At 41.1% G+C, this 19,272-nt stretch overlaps 1 protein-coding gene across 3 annotated transcripts in view; it reads right to left on the bottom strand.

Moving 5' to 3' along the window:
* Positions 1-19,272, bottom strand: part of CACHD1 (cache domain containing 1) — a 228,052-nt gene that overhangs the window by 12,098 nt on the left and 196,682 nt on the right. For all 3 annotated transcript variants that reach the window (XM_025358566.1, XM_025358567.1, XM_025358568.1), the window contains 11 exons: positions 17,254-17,396; positions 16,420-16,601; positions 15,227-15,337; positions 9,379-9,501; positions 7,856-7,955; positions 7,649-7,765; positions 5,227-5,387; positions 4,805-4,891; positions 3,800-3,916; positions 2,515-2,666; positions 1,069-1,230 (listed from right to left, as the gene is read on the bottom strand). In XM_025358566.1, the coding sequence (XP_025214351.1) occupies positions 1,069-1,230; positions 2,515-2,666; positions 3,800-3,916; positions 4,805-4,891; positions 5,227-5,387; positions 7,649-7,765; positions 7,856-7,955; positions 9,379-9,501; positions 15,227-15,337; positions 16,420-16,601; positions 17,254-17,396 (1,455 nt within the window). The remainder of the gene's footprint in view (positions 1-1,068; positions 1,231-2,514; positions 2,667-3,799; positions 3,917-4,804; positions 4,892-5,226; positions 5,388-7,648; positions 7,766-7,855; positions 7,956-9,378; positions 9,502-15,226; positions 15,338-16,419; positions 16,602-17,253; positions 17,397-19,272) is intronic.

Here is a 19,272-nt window from a genome sequence, read left to right as displayed (position 1 = left end):
CCAAGGGAAGCACATAGTGATTATCCCTGTTACTAAATCAGGCAACATTACTCCATGATTCCCCTTCGGGCTTGTGGCCATAGTGAAACGTTTTAACAACAACCTGTCATTACAGCTGTTAGAGTGAGCTAAGCGGCCAGGAAGATGAGTTAACTTCATCTCCAAAAAGGTCAGGTCAACACTTCCCTGGGGACTGGGGTTTTAGGAAGGATGGAGATGGCCATTAAACAGTTTTGTTCCCTGCAAACAGAGTATAGATACTGCACATGGTATTGAGGCCATGATTATAGGTGAATCATTTTGTACTTGGCTTCGATGACTTTTTTTGTTCTCCCTCAGAATGAGTCTCACTCTTTCGCCCAGAATGGAATGCAGTAGCGTGATCTTGGCTCACTGTAGCTTCCATCTCCTGGGTTCAAGCGATTCTCTTGCCTCAGCCTCCCAAGTAGCTCAGACTATGGGCGTGTGCCACCATGCCCAGCTAATTTTTGTATTTTTAGTAGAGGCGGGGTTTCACCATGTTGGCCAGGCTGGTCTTGAACTCCTGAACTCAAATGATCCACCCACCTCGGCCTCCCAAAGTGTTGGGATTACAGGCGTGAGCTACCGCACTCGGCCGACTTACCCTGTTTTAAGAGATGTGATTATTCAAATGTGTGTTTATTCACACTACATAATGGCAGCTGCAATAGAACAGATTATGCTCTTGCCACTAGTGATCTGGGGTATCTTTGATTTGCCTGTCTTTTTGGAATGGCAAGGGCAGCACATCTAACAAACAAAATTTCCCACTCAGCATCCCAGCTCCCCTGGCTGGCTTATTGCAGAAGCAGGCCACTGGGGGCTAATGCTGGTAAGGAGAGGATCCAAGGATTTTTCTGGGGATCAAAATAGAGCTTGTAGGGTTTAGGCACTGAAGAAGAAAGCAGGCTTTGGGGACTTCCAAAATGACTCCACAGAAGCTGAAAATATAGCACTGTGCTGACAATTCCTTAAAGGCTGACACAACCAGCCACTGTCCTTCTAGCCTGGCTGCTGCTTCCCCTGTGGGGTTCATTTTGAGCTCACCTTGGGCAGCAAGAGGAGACATATGCTGATGGCTCCGGCGATGAATCTGGTGGCGGTAGGCGTACACCGCCAGGACCAAGACCATGATGCATCCCATGATCCCTCCAGCCACAGGACCCACGGGGGCGCTTTTAATCATGTTTAATGTGATCACCTCATCACCTTCAGTGAAAGAGCAAGAAGATGTTCCTCGTTAAGATTTCCCAAGTGGGGAAGAAAGTAAGGATGATGAGATGGGAAGGAATAGAGTGGGAAGGGGGCTGGGGGAAGATAAACAGATGCTTAGTTAGGCTTTGAGTTCCTCAAACACGAGGCATGGGAACATGGGAGCAGAGGCTTCGTTTAATTCCTTGTTCTCCAGTGTTGGTTCCTAGGCAGAGAAGCAGCACAAATGGCAAGGACTGCTGGGAAGAGCGAGCAGACCAGAAGAATTGCTTATACAGGCAGCACCCAACACCAACAGACTCCTAGCTCCCTGGGGTATGAGTTACTCTTGGAAGAGAGGAAAAGTCACCTAGTACAGAGTAACCACTGAAACAAAAGGCACCAGGTCCAATAAATATGTGCTAACCAGACCAAGTTTCGAAGCTTATGGGTTTCCTTTAAAAGGCCATTTGTGCTTTCCAGATAGGAAACTGCAGGTGAGCATATAAAGTGATGTCTTGGAGCCAAGTCACTTTCACGTATGCACCCTCACCTAGTTCAGTAGTAACATACAAGCTCAAAAATCCTTCCTCACATATGAGCTTTTCTTCTATACAGGCTGATGTAAGTGATGTTAAAACTCAAGGTATTAACTAAGGATTTAAATATTTGACTCTACTGCCATCTAAGAATTAGGTGCTAATTCTGGAAAGACTGAAAATAATCTCAGGTGAGCGATATAATCTTGGCAGTATTTCTGAGGTCTTGGAGACTGATCCCAGGGGCTCTCCACCCCATGGTGTCCCTGTGCTTCATCCTAAGTTGTCCCAGCTACACTGGGTAGCTCTGGCTTCTGTTGACTCTGTTGACTCCAAGGCCCCAAATACTGATTTGTAGCTATAAGACTTCACCTTGCAAAAGTTGTGAGTGAAGGTTTCAGCAGGCACTAGACATAGAGTGGTCACTCCGTACATGGCCCTGTGCTTCTGCCAGCTGGCGTGCATATCCAAACAGACTCCAGAGTTCGGCCATGCAGAAACCAGGCCTGACAGTTCTCAGAACAAGCTTTATGGGAAGGAATTCCAGGCTTGCAAAATTTGACAGGACAGATGGCCACTCACTCTCTCTGCACAGAATATTTAGCCAGTTCTGAAGGTAATTATCTGTCTTGGTTTTGTAACTAAAGACTACCAGTGAAGGAATCAGGGAAGTTGGGGAGAGGATTATTTTAAGATGTCCTAGTATATAGGCAAGAAATTGTATATTCAAGGATCAAATTGTTGGGGTATCCAACAAACATACCTATTGCTCCCATGTCATCAACGTAGGGACTTTTGGCTCCCACAATCCCCCCGAAGCATTCTTTCTGGGGAGCACAGTAGGATTTGTCCAGGTGAGTCTTTCCATCACTGTCCACCATGCACCATTCACAATCCAGCACCCCAAAACAGTCCCTGCCAGAAAGACAATACTTAGTCTTCTATAAGGCAGGGGACAGCACTTAAGCGTCGGCATCAGACAGTTCTCAGGATCTCCGTTACTTACTAGTGCTGTGAATTTCTTAAGCTTTAGTTTCCTTCCCTTATAAAATGAGAATAGCAATAGACTGCCAGGGGAATAACTGCTTTACGCCTCTTAACAGCTTGGAAAGGAGAGAAATAAAACTGCTGTCTGTGAATTAAACAATGACATCCACACATCATAGGGCTATTCAAAATCATCTTACAAGACCAAACAGAAATGACCCCAATGTTTGTCAGACTCTGGCCTAACATCCCCCAAGTGTGGGGTCATTTAAAAAAATAAAAAGAAAGTCCAATAAGTTTGGAAATACTTGGCCAGTTACCACAGGTTTCCTCACTGCCAATTTCTCAGAGCCTTTAGTGTATTACATGCATTGTGACTGTCTCAAGAGAATATATGCAGTGTCAGCGTTTCCTAAACCTAATTGACTTGGGGCTACTGTGTAACATCCCAAATTAATCAGTTTGACGCCACAATTCCTTTGCTAAAATACACACCCAAATTAGAGTAAGCTATTCATCGAAACACTGTTTAATAAAATGGCAACCTACAGCTACAATAAGCTAATAACCAACTTCCCTTCACTTAGTCTACCACAGCCACTATTTCCATAATGTCTAGTCCCAAACTCCTAATCCCACCTGAGGAGTTGGGGGAGAGTGGGGAACATCTAGTTTTTAGTTCCCAAAACTATCATGAAGCAGATGTGTTTCCTAAGAAAGGAAAATAAATGATCTCCAAAATATCACACCTAGAGCCTTGACCACCGGGCTCTGCTTCTGGACCTCACAGGTTCCTCCTCCCTTACCCTGCTGCTTCATGCCATGGCCCTCCACACTTCTTTTATTTCAAGAAAAACTCCCACTCACAGATGAGGCTACTAACATATGGTACCCATGCAAAATAGGGATAATAAGTGGGAACGAGACAACATTTAACCTGGTGGATAAAGGCTTATGGAAATCAGTTTCAGATCTGAAAAACTGATACACCTTTTTAAAACAGGAAGAGTGGGAATAATAATTAGCTGGAAAACCTCTATTCTTTACTAGATTCTGCTTACCCGCTTTCCAGCCTCTGACTGCACCTGCTGTTGACACACTGGTGAAGAGCATCTTGCAGGCCAGGGTCAATAGCTGTGTATGTCACTGGCTCCTGGTGGACCTCGCAGCTTGGGTTTCTGTGCAGGAGGTAAGTCTGGAGGTTAAGAACACCACCGCCCACATTCCAAACTCATGCTCCTGGTCCTTAAAGCAGTCAGACAGATTTGGGCTTGAATCCTGGCTTTGCCACTTAGTGTAACCTTGGATCAATTACTTAACAACACTGAGCTTCAATTTATTTACCTTCATGTACAAAAGAAATAATACAAATAGCCTAGGCAACATGATGAGACCTTGTCTCTATAAAAAGTACTACTACAACAACAAAATTTAGACAGGCTTGGGAATCACATGCCTATAGTCCCAGCTACAAGGGATGTAGAAAGGTGGGAGGATTGCTTGAGCTTTGGAGGTAGAGGTTGCAGTGAGCCATGATTGCGCCACTGCACTCCATCCTAAGCAACAGAGCGAGACCATGTCTCAACAAACAAATATACATGTACAATACAAACACACATGACACTCTTAATTTCTAGAGAAGGGGTTTATCACAATTTATTTTCCTGGTGTTAAAATCTGTCACTGATATAAATAAATAATGCTGTTATTATGTGTGAACACATCATATGTATGTGAAAAACACTTGCATATTTATCACAGGGTTAATTAAAACACTAAGTAACTTAATATACATAAAGTACTCAACACATGGTAGACACTTAGTAAATGCTTGAAACATTCTCACATTTTTTTGTATGTAGCACATACACTCAATACTTTTACAGCAGTTAAATTTAAACCTCAAAACAGACATCATTTTATGGCACTACTGAGCTTGAATTCTGGCTCACTGAACAGTTCCATCATTAGAATGAATCATCTTTATATGCTCTAACTCAAAACAAATCTATAAGAGACTCACAGTATTACATATGTATTATTATTATTATTATTATTTATTTTACCGGTTCTCTGCATTGGTGAGGTTGCCAGTGCACTCATTGACCTCCAGAGGGCACTCACAAGGACATTCACATTCGTTTTGTTCCATTCTGAAGAGCAAAAAGAAAGTTACTATGCAGAAGGCCAATGGCAAACTGTATGTTGTACATGTACTGGGGAAGCAAAATAATGAAGCTCTGAGCTAGTTTAAAAGGATAGTAAAAAGGAAGTTACAGCCAAAGGTTAAATACATAAATGGCCTTAATCCATTGTTCTTTGGACAAGGATGCTGCAAACGGCACAGCTCTAAGTGCCTTTGTAATTGTGACTTTTCTTCAGGACACACACCAGCACTTTCTGTTTATTTTGCACTTCAAAATTCCTGACATCAGTTGAAATATTAAACAGCGTGGTGAACACAGAATATGACCCACTGCATTTTTACCGGTGACAGTTGAGACAGAGCCGGTCCACCATGCTGCAGGCACAGAAGGCAAGAGAGTCGCAGGTTTCATTGACAATGCCAACAAACGCATTGGTTCCTGGAATCCTTGCTAGTCTGTATTTGGAACAGTGGCTGCCATGCACAAGGTTCGTCAAATCCCCCTACAGAACAATCAAGGTGTCAGAAATGACAGACACCAATGCAAAGACTCAGCCCTACTTTGGTGAAAACAACTCTTCAACTACCCCATGGAAAATAGCTTAAAACAAAATGTTTCTGATTACAAAAGTCACTATTAAAAATACATAGTCACTGTGAAAAATTTAGAAAATAAAAATTATTCATAATCAGAGATAACTCCCATTGAACGGCTGTGTATATACTATGTATTCTTTTATCTGTGCTTACACAAATATAAAATTTCTTTTTTTTTTTTTTTTTTTTTTTTGAGACGGAGTCTCACTGTGTCTCCCAGGCTGGAGTGCAGTGGCGCGATCTCGGCTCACTGCAAGCTCCGCCCCCCGGGTTCACGCCATTCTCCCGCCTCAGCCTCCCAAGTAGCTGGGACTACAGGCGCCCGCTACCGCGCCCGGCTAGTTTTTTGTATTTTAGTAGAGACGGGGTTTCACCATGTTAGCCAGGATAGTCTCGATCTCCTGACCTTGTGATCCACCCGCCTCGGCCTCCCAAAGTGCTGGGATTACAGGCTTGAGCCACCGCGCCCGGCACAAATATAAAATTTCATAGCTGTTATTAAAATCTGTTTTTTCTTAACATATAATAGTATACCAGGAAAATGAATACTTCAAGAAGCAATAGTTTGAAGCAATACTTCAAAAAGACAATTTTCAGGGAAGGAATAGTTAAAATTTATTCACATGCAAACCTAATTAACCACAAATCATGCATTTCCCTTTTTTTGGGTGATGAACTTTTTCCTTTTAGAATAATAAAATTATTTAAAAATCAAACCTCTCTAAGAGGCAAATTTCTGCTTCTAGAATATTTAAATAATCCAACCAAATCAAGTATCCCTTTTCTTCACTCCATAAAAATAAAATGTGATGGCAAGTTTCTTGAACTGTCAATTTTGTTTACCATATTACAAAATCAAAGATTCCAAAGTGGTATTGTAGAGTTGCGTGTAATCATTTTTCCGCATGTATGTCAGATACACTAGGCAAATTATTTCACCTCAAGCTTGTTTCCATGCCATTCATCCTGTACAGATGCTTGGTGAGGATGAGCTTAGTTCTGAGAATCATAGCATTGAATGGGTTTTTAGAGGTCTACATGAATTTCTCACTGTCTGGAGAAATTCCCAACTCTAGAATATAAGCAGTATCACAATCTTGGAGTCCTGACAGCCCCAGTACTCAGGAATGCTCTAATTCCATTTGGGAATAACTTCAGCTATTAAATTATTCAAATGTGCCTTCTGAGAAGTATCTACCTGAGTATCCTCGCATTGTGTGCTGAAGACTCCAGAAACCATTGCGTAAATGACAGAAGATACACAAAATAAGTCAGACTTTCCTATGACAACCTTACTTGGCAGTCTCATTTGTCAATGTCTCCTTTAAAGAGAGTGCTTCTCAAAATGGTATGGGGTCTGAACAGGATAATAATGACTTCCCTTGCTTTGAACACATTATTCTATTAACATATTCATTTTTTAAACTACTCTTTTCCACCAGATAATTGCTTTCTGCAATAGAGTTTTTGAGACTCAGTTTAGGATTTTTAATTTAACCCAGTACATTTTAAAAATTAATTACACACTTTATGACTGACATAAATGCCTATTCTAAATAAAAAACCTACTTCCTGTAAGTAGCTTTTTGAATGTTCTATCATTCCCCATTTAGCTTTCTCCCAAGTAGGATTATTTATAAATTAATGAGAATGTCCTTAAGATCTTTAACCATAACCAGGTAAATTTGCAGCAACTCAAATTATACAGAATACTCTAAGCTAATAAAAGACATTATTTTCAGATGATTTACATGAGAGTTCCTATCTCATAGGGCAAATGATCAAGAACTGACCTAACTTGGCCTTGGGAATTTAAGGAGACCTAGTGATCCCTAGAAGACAGGAAGAGAGAAACACATGGTGCCACATATATTTATACAAGAGTGTGGGAACCAACTTCAGCAGATATTTCAAAGGGCTTAGATTGGGTAAGTCTTTAAACAAACAAAACCAAAACAAAATACCAACTGTGAGACCTTAAAACATTCACTTTTCTACTCTGAGCTTTATATCTCCCAATCGCCAAACTGGGAACTGGAACTAAGGTCCTGTCTCCTCCTGTCATTCTGTAATTTGGAGGCAATGAAACAGACATTAGCCATGATTCCAGTTCATGTTCCATAATGGGATGGAAAAATGAGAGTATTAAGGAATCAGATCAACTTACCGCAAGGCTGGTGTTGAATTTATAAAACCTCTGGACTGTTCTGTCACTGAAGCTGTTGCACAGGTTTTTCTTTACAAAGTTGGGGTGGTTGAGGATATCATTTGCTACCAGGGGCTCCTACCAAGGCCAAAGAGAACAGAAGACATACACCATGTAGCGAGCTGCAGGTGGTTGGAGAACTGAGCTGCTCAGCTTTGTGACAAATACCTTGTGGGTGATGTGCTGCTGCTCCACAGGTGCATGTCCTTTAGGATCGATGAGAGTTGGGTGCGCCACCAGATAACCCCTGTCCTCCATTATGAAGCACCTGTACCAAAACAAGTCATGCCCCTCATTCATGTCAGCTGTCCTTTCTTAAACGTATCCAGAGAGCATTTATCTTGCTAGCCCTGAAACAAACTGCATTTATCCCAGGTTCTCAATAAATACTCATTGGAAAAATGAAGAGAAGCTGGCAGGCAGGTAGACGGGTACATGATTTTTGAAGTTGTGGGTCACTTACATACATAGTTTATACAGAATGTGCCCACACAGCCCAAGTAAGATGGACTCAGACCTTTTGCAAAGATATATGAATGGGAAGTTTGTTCTTTTTTCCAGGGAAGCAGATCCTAAAGGAAGTAGACTTGAGTACTTCTACCTACAGATTTGAAGTAAAGCATATAATTTCTTCTTTCAATAATAAATACACATAAAATAACAACATGCAGGTGATGTATAAAAATATACAGTAGTCCTTCTCCCTTATCTGTGGAAGATATGTTCCAAGACCCCAATGGATGCCTGAAAGTGCCAATAGTACTGAACCCTATATATATGGTTTTTTCCCTATATATATTTACCTATGATAGTTCAATTTATAAATTAGGCCCAGTAAGAGATTAACAACATTAGCTAATAATAAAATAGAACAATTATAACAGTAATAAAAGTTATATGAATGTGGTCTGTCTCTATAAAAATATCTTATTGTATTATGCTGTGGTTCTGAACCCTCACAAAGCGAGACCAAAGATAAGAGGGGGACTACTATATTTGATCTACATTTGATAGAAACAATAAATGAAGCTAGAACTGCTTTAATCAAGACTATATTTTGCTTTATTTTACTTTACATTAGTGATATCAATTTGCCAGGAATTCTGCATTTCCCCTTAAGGGCCAATGACACGAAGCGTGAACCATGAGATGGAACTAAGAAATCTATTTTTAAAAGCAGCCTGCATTAAATCAAGGGAATGCCCTTGCTTTGATCAGACATGTTCTTTTGAAATCCAGGAGGCAGAGACTTTTGGTTCCATGGTCTCTTTCTGGGGAAATGTAAAAGGAACAGTCTAAGCAGCTGAAAATGTCACAAAGACTTTGGTTTAATGACAAAGTTAACATCAAAAGTCCTACCCAAGAGTCCCCTCTGGTCTTTCTAGTACCAAAGATATGGGAAGCCTCTAATTACTGACTTCCAGGGAAACAAGAGCTTTTGGTGCATTTCATGCCACAGTTACTTTTCTTGTTGTGTGCTGAATCTGTCTGTTTAAATAATAAACAGTATGTATCTCAGAAAAACGAAAGAAGAGAAAAAGAACAAAAACTTTCTTAACAGAACACCCAGGCCATGAATTCAATTTCTAGTCCTGACCATAGCTATGCTGTTCCCATTGAACTAGAGATACCTGACATCTATTTTTAAGTTTCTGCAGCTAGAAAGGAAATAGCATCCCTAAAGCGCTTACCTTATTTTGTTGCCACCATCTTGGTTACAGACTGGTAACAGGTCCATCAGAACTTTGTAGAAGTATCTGAGTGTGAAGTCAATGCCCATCACAGCCACAGTATGCCCAGAAGACAGCTGTGTACTTTATATGAAAAAGATCAATGAGAACAATAGGCATGGCTTATTTAAAGATAAAAGTTATGTTCAGTCCCAGGGACATTGTTTGGTATTAGAAATACCTTCCCACTGTTCCTCCCTACTTCTCCCACCTACAAAAATGATCAACTAAGTGACTGATTTAACACAACATGGAAATTTTATGAGAGAAAAAAATTTGAGACTTAATGTAGGACTGTCTAAATAAGAGTGGCCCAAAACCTGAGCAGCTGTGAAATACGATGTTCAGAGAGTGGCTCGACTGACAAAAATATGGGCGCAGAGGCATCAGGAGGGAGGCTGGATGCATGACTACTACGGCTACTTCCAACAAACCTCTAGATAAAAAAAATTCCCCTTAGCAACACCCTTATTATTTACTTCATTTTTTAGATAAGAAAACTGAGGTCTCACAAAGCTTAACTGACTGGTGTAAGGTCATACAAAACTTAGGAGTAACAATGGCTAGCCTAGTTTTCTTTCCCCAACATTAAGGTTGACTCTACTCAGAGCACAGCTCATATCCTAGAACAAGACTGTCCTGCTCCATAGGCCAGTGCTTTCTCCATTCCACCCTGCTACTCTCAACAGCCAAGGAAGAGAAAATTGGGCAGTAAAACACAGCGCTAACTTGTTTGGCTCTGGAATCAGCAGATCTTAAGTCAAATCTTGGCCCTGTTGCTTTCTATATATGTGGCTTATGGAATGCGGTTTCACCTTTCTAAGCTTCAGTTTTCTCATCTGAAAATGGTACCTATTTATAAGGCTGTCATTGGGATTAAATGAGATGGTGTATTTACAGTGAACACCTAAAAAAAAGAAGCTAAGCTAAAGAAAACTAAACAGTGAAGTTGAACCCTCAGGCAAGGGTTAACAATAAAGTTATTACTCTTTCAGAGAAAATGTACTTCAAGAAATTGCTGGGTGTGTCAGAAGTGTGGACTTCTCACTTGGAACCTTAGCTCTTTTTAATCTATGCTCATGGCTAACTGGGAGGGCATGTGCTACCTGACTAACGAACTCCCCACATTCTTATGGCTGAGAATCTGCAGTTTACCCAACATAGGACTTCCTAAGAGCCTACCATTTAGCATCACCCACCTGCCTAATTTCTTTATAAAGAAAATATCCAAAGAAAAATCACAAAAATCATAATTATTTCTCATAGCAATCTTACAAGGCATTATAATTTACAGAGAACTGAAGCTTGGGGAAATTAGGTATTTGGCCAAGGTCACACAGTGAATAACTAGTAGAAGCAGAAATGTATTTATTATTTTTGTAAGAGATGGGATCTTGCTATATTGCCCAGGCTAGATTCAAGCTCCTGGGGGCTCAAATGATCCTCCTGCCCCAGTCTCAAGTAGCTGGGACTACAGAAACACAACAATGGGCCAGTGGAAGCAGGGATTTAAACTTAGTGTCTTCAACTCCAAAGCACATACCATGAAGTTAAACTGCCTTCTTAGATCTGCAGAGCATTCAAGAGTTTCCAAGCAACTTTACACTATTTAACTATCCGTGAAAAAGCCATAAAGGAATCATAGTTTCCATTTTATAAATACAAGATTAAGCTTACAATGGCAAAAACACATAAGATAGGTCAGATCACCTTTTATTTATGGTATAGAGACCAGTACTCACAACTGGCTCTTTCTACAACACTACAGCTACCTCGGTGGAAAATAGCACTTAGGTGTTTTGGTATAAGGTAATTTTATTTCTAAACTTCTCTTGTATAACTGCCATCTGCTTCAAAATGATAAACATGCTAAGGCAACAGCATGTATATTGCCTATGTAAGTCTAGGATTCATATTTTCACCTGCATTTCAGATGGGTACACTGTTACCATAGCAACTCATAAAGAAAGATACTGGAAAAAAGAAATCACACCAAATCTACATGTCTAAGTACAACAGACCAGACTGTTTGCAATACTTCCATGAGATTTTCACAGCCAAAGACACATCTAACCCGTCCTTTACTCAATGATTGTACTTCATCTCTAGCAGCACCACCCTTCTCCAAAGAATGCAAACCCAGATTCTCAGGGCACTAAAAATCTATGTGAAAGAATCACAAGAAAGCTTACTATGAGTAACTGATAAGTGAGTGTTGAATTAGAAAATGCCTCTAATTCTCAGCCAAACCACTGAAAATTGAGTGCATGGGACCGCTTCATGACAAGCTGAATATTAGCTTAGGCTTTCTCTTCTGACCTGCTAAAATGTCAGAAGTTTAAAGCAAAAATAGCATGATAAAAATAACTGTCATTTATTTGGGACTCGACCTTTTAAGTACAGTAGTAAGCATTTGACATGTATCATCTCTAATTCTCATCCTATCAGTTCAATGCAGGTATTACGGCCTCTGTTTTACACATGAGGTCAAAGAGATCACAAAACATTATTATAAAAGTGCTTAACATTTATTGAGCCCTTACCAGATACCAGGCACTGTTCTAGGAGATTGACATATATTATTTAATTTAATCTTTAAAAATAATCATTTGAGGTAGGCTCTAATATCTCACTTTCTTAAGTGGGGAAACAAAGGCGAAAAGAAATTTGTTTATAGTCATGCAAACAGTAAACGGAAAATCTACTTTTTGGGAGTAGAACCATATGTTAGGAGGGATGAAGTTCTCAAGCTGGCACCCAAGGCCAACATCATTAGTAATCATTTGAAAAAAACCTTTGCAAAGCCTATCTATCCATGTATCCATCAATGTCACAGTTGCTCTGCTTGAGCACCATAAGAGGTAGTTGACTTGCATTTTAAACTCTGTTGATTGAAAAATACACAGCTCTAAATAGTAAAATCATACTCTGCTAAGCAAAATATCCAAACAACCAGGTGCATGGGATTTCATATTATACAGGGCAAGAGCAGACACTTATTCCGGGGAATATACACGCTCACCAAGTGACTCAGGAGGCAGAATCCAGGATTTCAACTGTCGTTTCTTGCTCTTATTATATTCTAGTTAAACTTGTGTAGGTTCAATCCATGATGTAAAAGTAACCAAATGAGGGATTTGAACCTGGGTTTTTCTGTTGCCCAGGTTGGAGTGCAGTGGCACATTCTTGGCTCACTGCAACCTCTGCCTCCCAGGTTCAAGTGAGTCTCGTGCCTCAGCCTCCAGAGTAGCTGGGATTATAAGCATGTGCCACTGCATGTGGCTGAACCTGGGTTTTTCTTTTTTCTTTATTTTTTTATTTTTATTGTTTGAGATGGAGTCTCACTCTGTCGCCCAGGCTGGAGTGCAGTGGCACGATCTCGGCTCCCTGTAACCTTCACCTCCCGGGTTCAAGCGATTCTCCTGCCTCAGTTTCCTAAGTAGCTAGGATTACAGGCACGCACCTCCATGCCTAGCTAATTTTTGTATTTTTAGTAAAGATGGGGTTTCACCATGTTGGTCAGTCTGGTCTTGAACTCCTGACCTCATGATCTGCCCACCTCGGCCTCCCAGTGTGCTGGGATTATAGGCGTGAGCCACCACACCTGGCCTGAACCTGGGTTTTTCTAACTTGAAAGTCCATCATATTTCCAAGTTGTGATTCACTTGGACCAACATGATAAATATTTGTAAACAAACCAAATCAAAATTCTTCCACCCATTTGAATCCCAACAAAAGTGTGTAAACATGCATACACAAGCATGAACATCTGCCCCTGCCCTTGCCCTCCTGAACAAAAATAATACATCTAGATAGAAAAGCAAATGGCTCTTGATAATAAGCTGCCAGGTGAGGGGAGCCAGCTGGGTCAACCAAAGACTAAGACACACCTGGGTTTTGATTCCCTGTACTGTAACAACATCTTTGTTTTGTTTTGTTTTGTTTTGTTTTTTTTTGAGACGGAGTCTTGCTCTGTCACCCAGGCTGGAGTGCAGTGGCCGGATCTCAGCTCACTGCAAGCTCCGCCTCCCAGGTTTACGCCATTCTCCTGTCTCAGCCTCCCGAGTAGCTGGGACTACAGGCGCCTGCCACCTCGCCCAGCTAGTTTTTTGTATTTTTTAGTAGAGACGGGGTTTCACCGTGCTAGCCAGGATGGTCTCGATCTCCTGACCTCGTGATCCGCCCGTCTCGGCCTCCTAAAGTGCTGGGATTACAGGCTTGAGCCACCGCGCCCGGCCTAACAACATCTTTAAGAGCCCAGTTCTGGCCCATTTCATTGTAATCAAAGACCAAGGTGACTGTGGTCCCCTCAAAAGAAACAGCCTTTGTTTACTTTTTCTCAACCCATTAGAATATATGGGAGGGATGACAAATCACTGTATTTAGACATCAGTAGGCGTGTGCTTCACACATGGTCTGTTAATGAAAACACCGAGGGATGTGTTCTAAGTAAGTGTTTACTTGTTTGCATATGAAATCTTATATGATGGGAGAAGCTGACAAGAGTCAGACAGATACCATACCCTACAAAGGAGTCAACATTTGGCTGGCTGCAGGGCCCCATTTTCCACAGAGACACAGGCCATGATACTGAAATTCCACACCTATGGCCTCCCAATTCTTGCTCCCAATGAACTTCCGTTAGAGGAATTTTACTGAATGTCAATCATTTGACATAATGAGCACCAGTGAAAAGCATGAACTTAAGCAAGAAAATCTGCCTCCTATAAATGTTAAGGCATCATTACAGGTACCAGTCAAAATATGGTCTTTCTTGGTTGCTAGGAAAAAATAGCTATTTGTATAATGAAGGGATTAAAACAATGTGTGTGACTTGCCTCCCCACCAAACATTTCACTGACATCTGGAGCTTAAATACTGAAACCTTAAAAGCAGGAAACATAAAGCACTCTAAATAGATTTACAGTGATATTGATATAACATTCTGGGAAAATCAATTTTCAAAAAGCCTTTTAATTTTTCAAGAGATAGTTTCAAGGACAATTATTTTTTTAAAGAAGAAAACCAAATAAACAACTTATTTAAAATTCTAAAGAATTAGACTCAAATACAAGAGGCAATAAGTTTGATGTCTTGGTACTTTTTCTCTTTTTTTTTTTTTTGAGACAGGATCTCACACTGTCACCCAGGCTAGAGTGCAGCCTCGAACTCTGGGGGCTCAAGCAAGCCTCCGGCCTCAGCCTCCTGAGTTACTAGGAATACAAGTATGCCCCATCATGCCTGATTAATTATTTTATTTTTTGTAGAGCCAGGGTCTCGCTATGTTGCCCAGGCTGGTCCGGAACTCCTGGTCTCAAGTGATCCACCCACCTCAGCCTCTCAAGGTGCTGGGATTACAAGTGTGAGCAAATGAACTCAGCCTGTTTTTCTTCATTAACAATCCTCCTTTTCTTGGGAAACACTCTCTGGCAATCATAATTATCAGGCCTCTATTGATATTTCTTTCACCATTTTAAAGTGGATATCTCTTCAAACTGCTCTTTAGACTCCAACATCTTTTCTTCTTCATAAACATCATCATGGCTGCCAAGAGCAGGGCTAACAGTCTTTCACTGACTCATTTTACATGACAACCTTGTGAGGTAGGTATCATTCCCATTTTACAGACGTCAGGAGACAGCTATGGAATTGAAGATGACAGAGAGAGAAGATGTTCAAATCCCTGCTTGCCTCACTTTAAAGGTCATGCTTCTGCCTCTAAGCCTTGATGTCAGTACTCTTCTATTCAGAGTTCTAAAACATCCTTGATAGATTTAAGAAATGACTATAAGGTTAATTAAAATATTACCTGGATGAATGAATTGTGTGACTGATTGTCACAACATAACCAGCTCCTCCAACATCTAAGTAAGGACCAGTCAAAGAAATCAACCCTGGATTAGCTACTGCATGGAGATACCTAATGGAGACAAAAGAAAGTCATGTTATTTTAAAGTATGCACCTCTATTCTGTAAATTTCAAAGAAAAGTGAGCTTGTAAGTCTAAAAATATTTATAATGAATTTCGTTTGGGTTACACTGAAATACAAAAGGATTCTCATCTTTTGTATCTGCTGTAGTATCAACACAAAAAGTAAAGAGAATCTGAAATTCCTTCTTACTTTAAAAAGAGACACTGAACCCAGTATATATCTGGGCATTTACTAAGATCTGTAGTATAGTTTTTTTTTGTTTGTTTGGTTTTTTTTTTTTTTTTTTTTTTAACAGGGTCTCATTCTGTTGCCCAGGCTGGAGTGCAGTGGTGTGATCTTGGCTCACTGAAGCCTCAACCTCCTAGGCATAAGAAATCCTCCCACCTCAGCCTTCTGAGTAGCTGGGACTACAGGTGTGTACCACCACATCCAATTAATTTTTGTATTTTTTTTTGGTAGAGATGAGGTTTTGCTATGCTACCAGGCTGGTTTTGAACTCCTAGGCTCAAGCAATCCACCTGCCTTGGCCTTCCAAAGTGCTAAGTTTAACAGGTAGAGATGTTTTAGAGACGAGGTAGACTTTCTGTTCTTATGTCCCATTGACTCCCCTGCTATGCTGTAGCACATTGTTAGCTTTTGCTTTTGAAAATTAAAGTCAAAATAAAGCCTAGAAGTAAAAGAATGTTTTTGAATTTGTGTGTTCATTTTTCACAGGTCATACCTAAGCTGTAACTTGACTCCATAATCATGTGTAGTAAAATGAAGTCTATCCACTAGGGACACATTTTGCATAAGGTAGGAATCAAACAAACCACTAGGAATTAAAATGGCCAAGCATAAAGAATTTCAGGCTCAAAATTTCAATGAAGAGATAAAAACACTGTAGATAGAAAAAGCCCACAAAGCTGTTGTTAATGCTGCACTGAAAACACTATTCAGAAACATTTTTCACCACCACGAAAGTATCTTCTTTAGTTTAATGGCCTGAAGTTGCTTTATTGTATGTACTTACCAGGTCTCTCCAGGATTTGGGGGAGAACCTTTGATAATGGAAGCCCCTAAAACTCACCATTGTCTCCTAGTGGGATCAAATGCTTTGTCCATAAGGGAACCAGGATAAATTCTGAGGACGCCATTGGGCGTTGCTATGTAACGGCGGACAATGTAAGTGTTCAGGCTACTCATTTCCATCTGTGTCATCCATTCATCTGTGACGTGGCTGGTAGCCATTACTTCATTTCTGACAGAGAACTGGGAAACAAAGGAAGACATAGCAGGGATCCTTTAAAACTCACATGAAAAGAGAGTGGGCTGCTGGCAGGGCTTCCCGAAGCTCTGCTGCAGAGAAGCCAAGCCCAGTTACTTTTAAAAAATCTTTCCACAGCAGATGGATGCAGCCAAACTTGGTGAAAACAAAAGCTTGCAGAAATACAGTCAGCGGATGCGTGATCACTCAATTGTTCACCCCAGCTAGGCTTTCTGAGTTTAAGAAGAAAAATCCTATAGCGAGTCATTAGTAGACACACATATACACACTAACCCTAAAGCTTTGTTCCTTAAACTTTATATTTATCTCAAGAGACAGCAGAGGCACTTTACTTCTTCCCCTGGGTAAAACAGGGCTGGGAAAGTTTCACTAGTCTCTAAATCACATCCCTGTAACATCACTGGAAACCCCCAGTGCTTCTAAGGCCTGTAACAGATTCTCCACGTGGCCTACGGGGCTTCTTAATCCATCAGAAGGGTCACTGCTGACCAGCCTCCCCTGGGCCACACCCTGCAGCTCTCCAGCTGAGAGGCACAGATGCAGAGCTGGGCTTCCTACTTCAAAGGTTCACTGCCAGCACCCCCTGCTGGGCCGGTGGAGGGGGACACCAGAAATGGAGCTCCCACCAGCACTTACTTTAAGGCCTGGGTTAGCAATGAGGCGGGTGTTGTCGCTGAGATAGGCGGTGTAGTGCTCTACCATGCGCTTTGTCTCTGGCTGGCTGAGGTGCTCATAGGGGGAGGAAAAGCTGCCAGCAGACAGCATGACGGTGGGACTTTCTGAAAGAGAAGCAAACAAAGCAGGTCTGAGAATGCAGAGACTCTATCTCATGCTGAACAAAAGCATCGCTCGGGCTCTGCCAATCCGTCAGCTATGGTGGCTTTATATGTATATGTATGTGTATATATTTTTCAGACAGAGTCTCGCTCTGTCGCCCAGGCTGGAGTGCAGTGGCTTGATCTCAGCTCACTGCAAGCTCTGCCTCCTGGGCTCCCACCATTCTCCTGCCTCAGCCTCCCGAGTAGCCGGGACTACAGGTGCCCACCACCACGCCCAGCTAATTTTTGTATTTTTAGTAGAGACAGGGTTTCACCATGTTAGCCAGGATGGTCTCGATCTCCTGACCTCGTGATCCGCCCGCCTCGGCCTCCCAAAGTGCTGGGATTACAGGCATGAGCCACCGCTCCCGGTGGCGGCTTAGTATCTTCCACCAGGAAACAAAGAGCCCTGTGCTGAGAAGAGCTAAAAAGGAAAAGGGCCACATTCTCTCCCTTCGGGGAGCTTACGGTCCTAAAAATGAACAGGTAAAGACATGCACCAATAGACACAAGTGCTGGGAGTAGAAATTCTTCAAACTACCTGAGATCCACGTATAATATCTATGAGGAATCAGGGGACAGCTTACGACACACATGAAGCCAGTCTGGATTAAAGCCATTTCCTAGCTGTGTGTGTTTCTCTCATTTGCATAGCGGGGAAGATAATAGCAGCAATCTTATAGAAATATGGTGAGAATTCAATGAGTTAATATTTGTAAAGCAAATGAGTATTAGCTATTATTCATATTAGTATTTAAGAAAGATGGAACAGTGAAATCAATGCAAAAATCAAATAAAAATTACTCAGATGGTGGCAGCAAACTTGACATAAAAGCTTCTAGAAATATAGTAGCTAATGTATACATGTTTCATTATTGGTCTGATCTAACAGGAAAATCCTAGTTCTCTAAGATAAAAATTCTCACAATGAATGTTCTACCATTCAACCTTACAGTATTTTTAAAAGCTTTAGAAAGCATGATCATGTGTCCTATCTCATTTAAACACACAGGGCATCTTCTACTCCTTTTGTTAGTTCTCACACGTCATGTCTTGTCTCCTGGTAGCCTGGTGATCTCTGATTGTGCTGGACATTGTACTTAAAAACTAATCTGTAGAAATAGCTTGAGGCCTAAGAAGATGGGGGATCTTTCTACAGAGAGGATTGCTGTTTCATCCTGTCTGATGCCACACTGCAAGATGTAGCAGGTGGGGTGTTGGAAACAGTTCCCAATTAGGAGCCAGGATACTGACCTAAGCACTGTGTGACTTCAACCAATCCTATTTTAAAGGCTAATGCTTGAAGTTCCCCAAACCACTCAGATGATAGGAACCCCAAGTCAAGGCCTGATTTAACTTCAGGCCTTCTGCTAAAGATGCAGTCTTTTAGAATCTCTGCTAAAAGCATATATGTATGTGGGACTGGGGGTAAAATATTTATTAGAGTCTCTACCTTTTGTGGACCCTGGATTTGATTTTTGCTTCTCTTCCTTGCCTGCAGTAGCTACTTAAAGCACTGTTTAATTTCACAGCTGTTTCTTCTGGATTGGTAGATATGTGCATCGCAAAAGTGGCTTTGAGTGTTGGCTCTCTCCTCTAGGTTATTATTTTCTCTGAGATTTTTGCCCAGTAATTCCTCTCTATCATGTTAGCTCTGATGCTTTACAAGATTGTAATCCAGGATTATGTTTCAATCCAGGAATTTTATTAAATAGTTGTCCTCAGTAGGTTGGGTTAGAATTACCTAGTCTGCCATTCCCGGAAAACATTAAACAATGTTATGTCTCATTTAATTCTGATGGTATCTTCACTGGCTACCCTGGGAGATTATTATTAT

The sequence above is a fragment of the Theropithecus gelada genome, chromosome 1, assembly GCF_003255815.1.
Source record: "Theropithecus gelada isolate Dixy chromosome 1, Tgel_1.0, whole genome shotgun sequence".
Lineage (NCBI taxonomy): Eukaryota > Metazoa > Chordata > Mammalia > Primates > Cercopithecidae > Theropithecus > Theropithecus gelada.
Note: the sequence above shows the minus strand (reverse complement) of the source record. Positions and strands in the feature narration are given on the sequence as shown.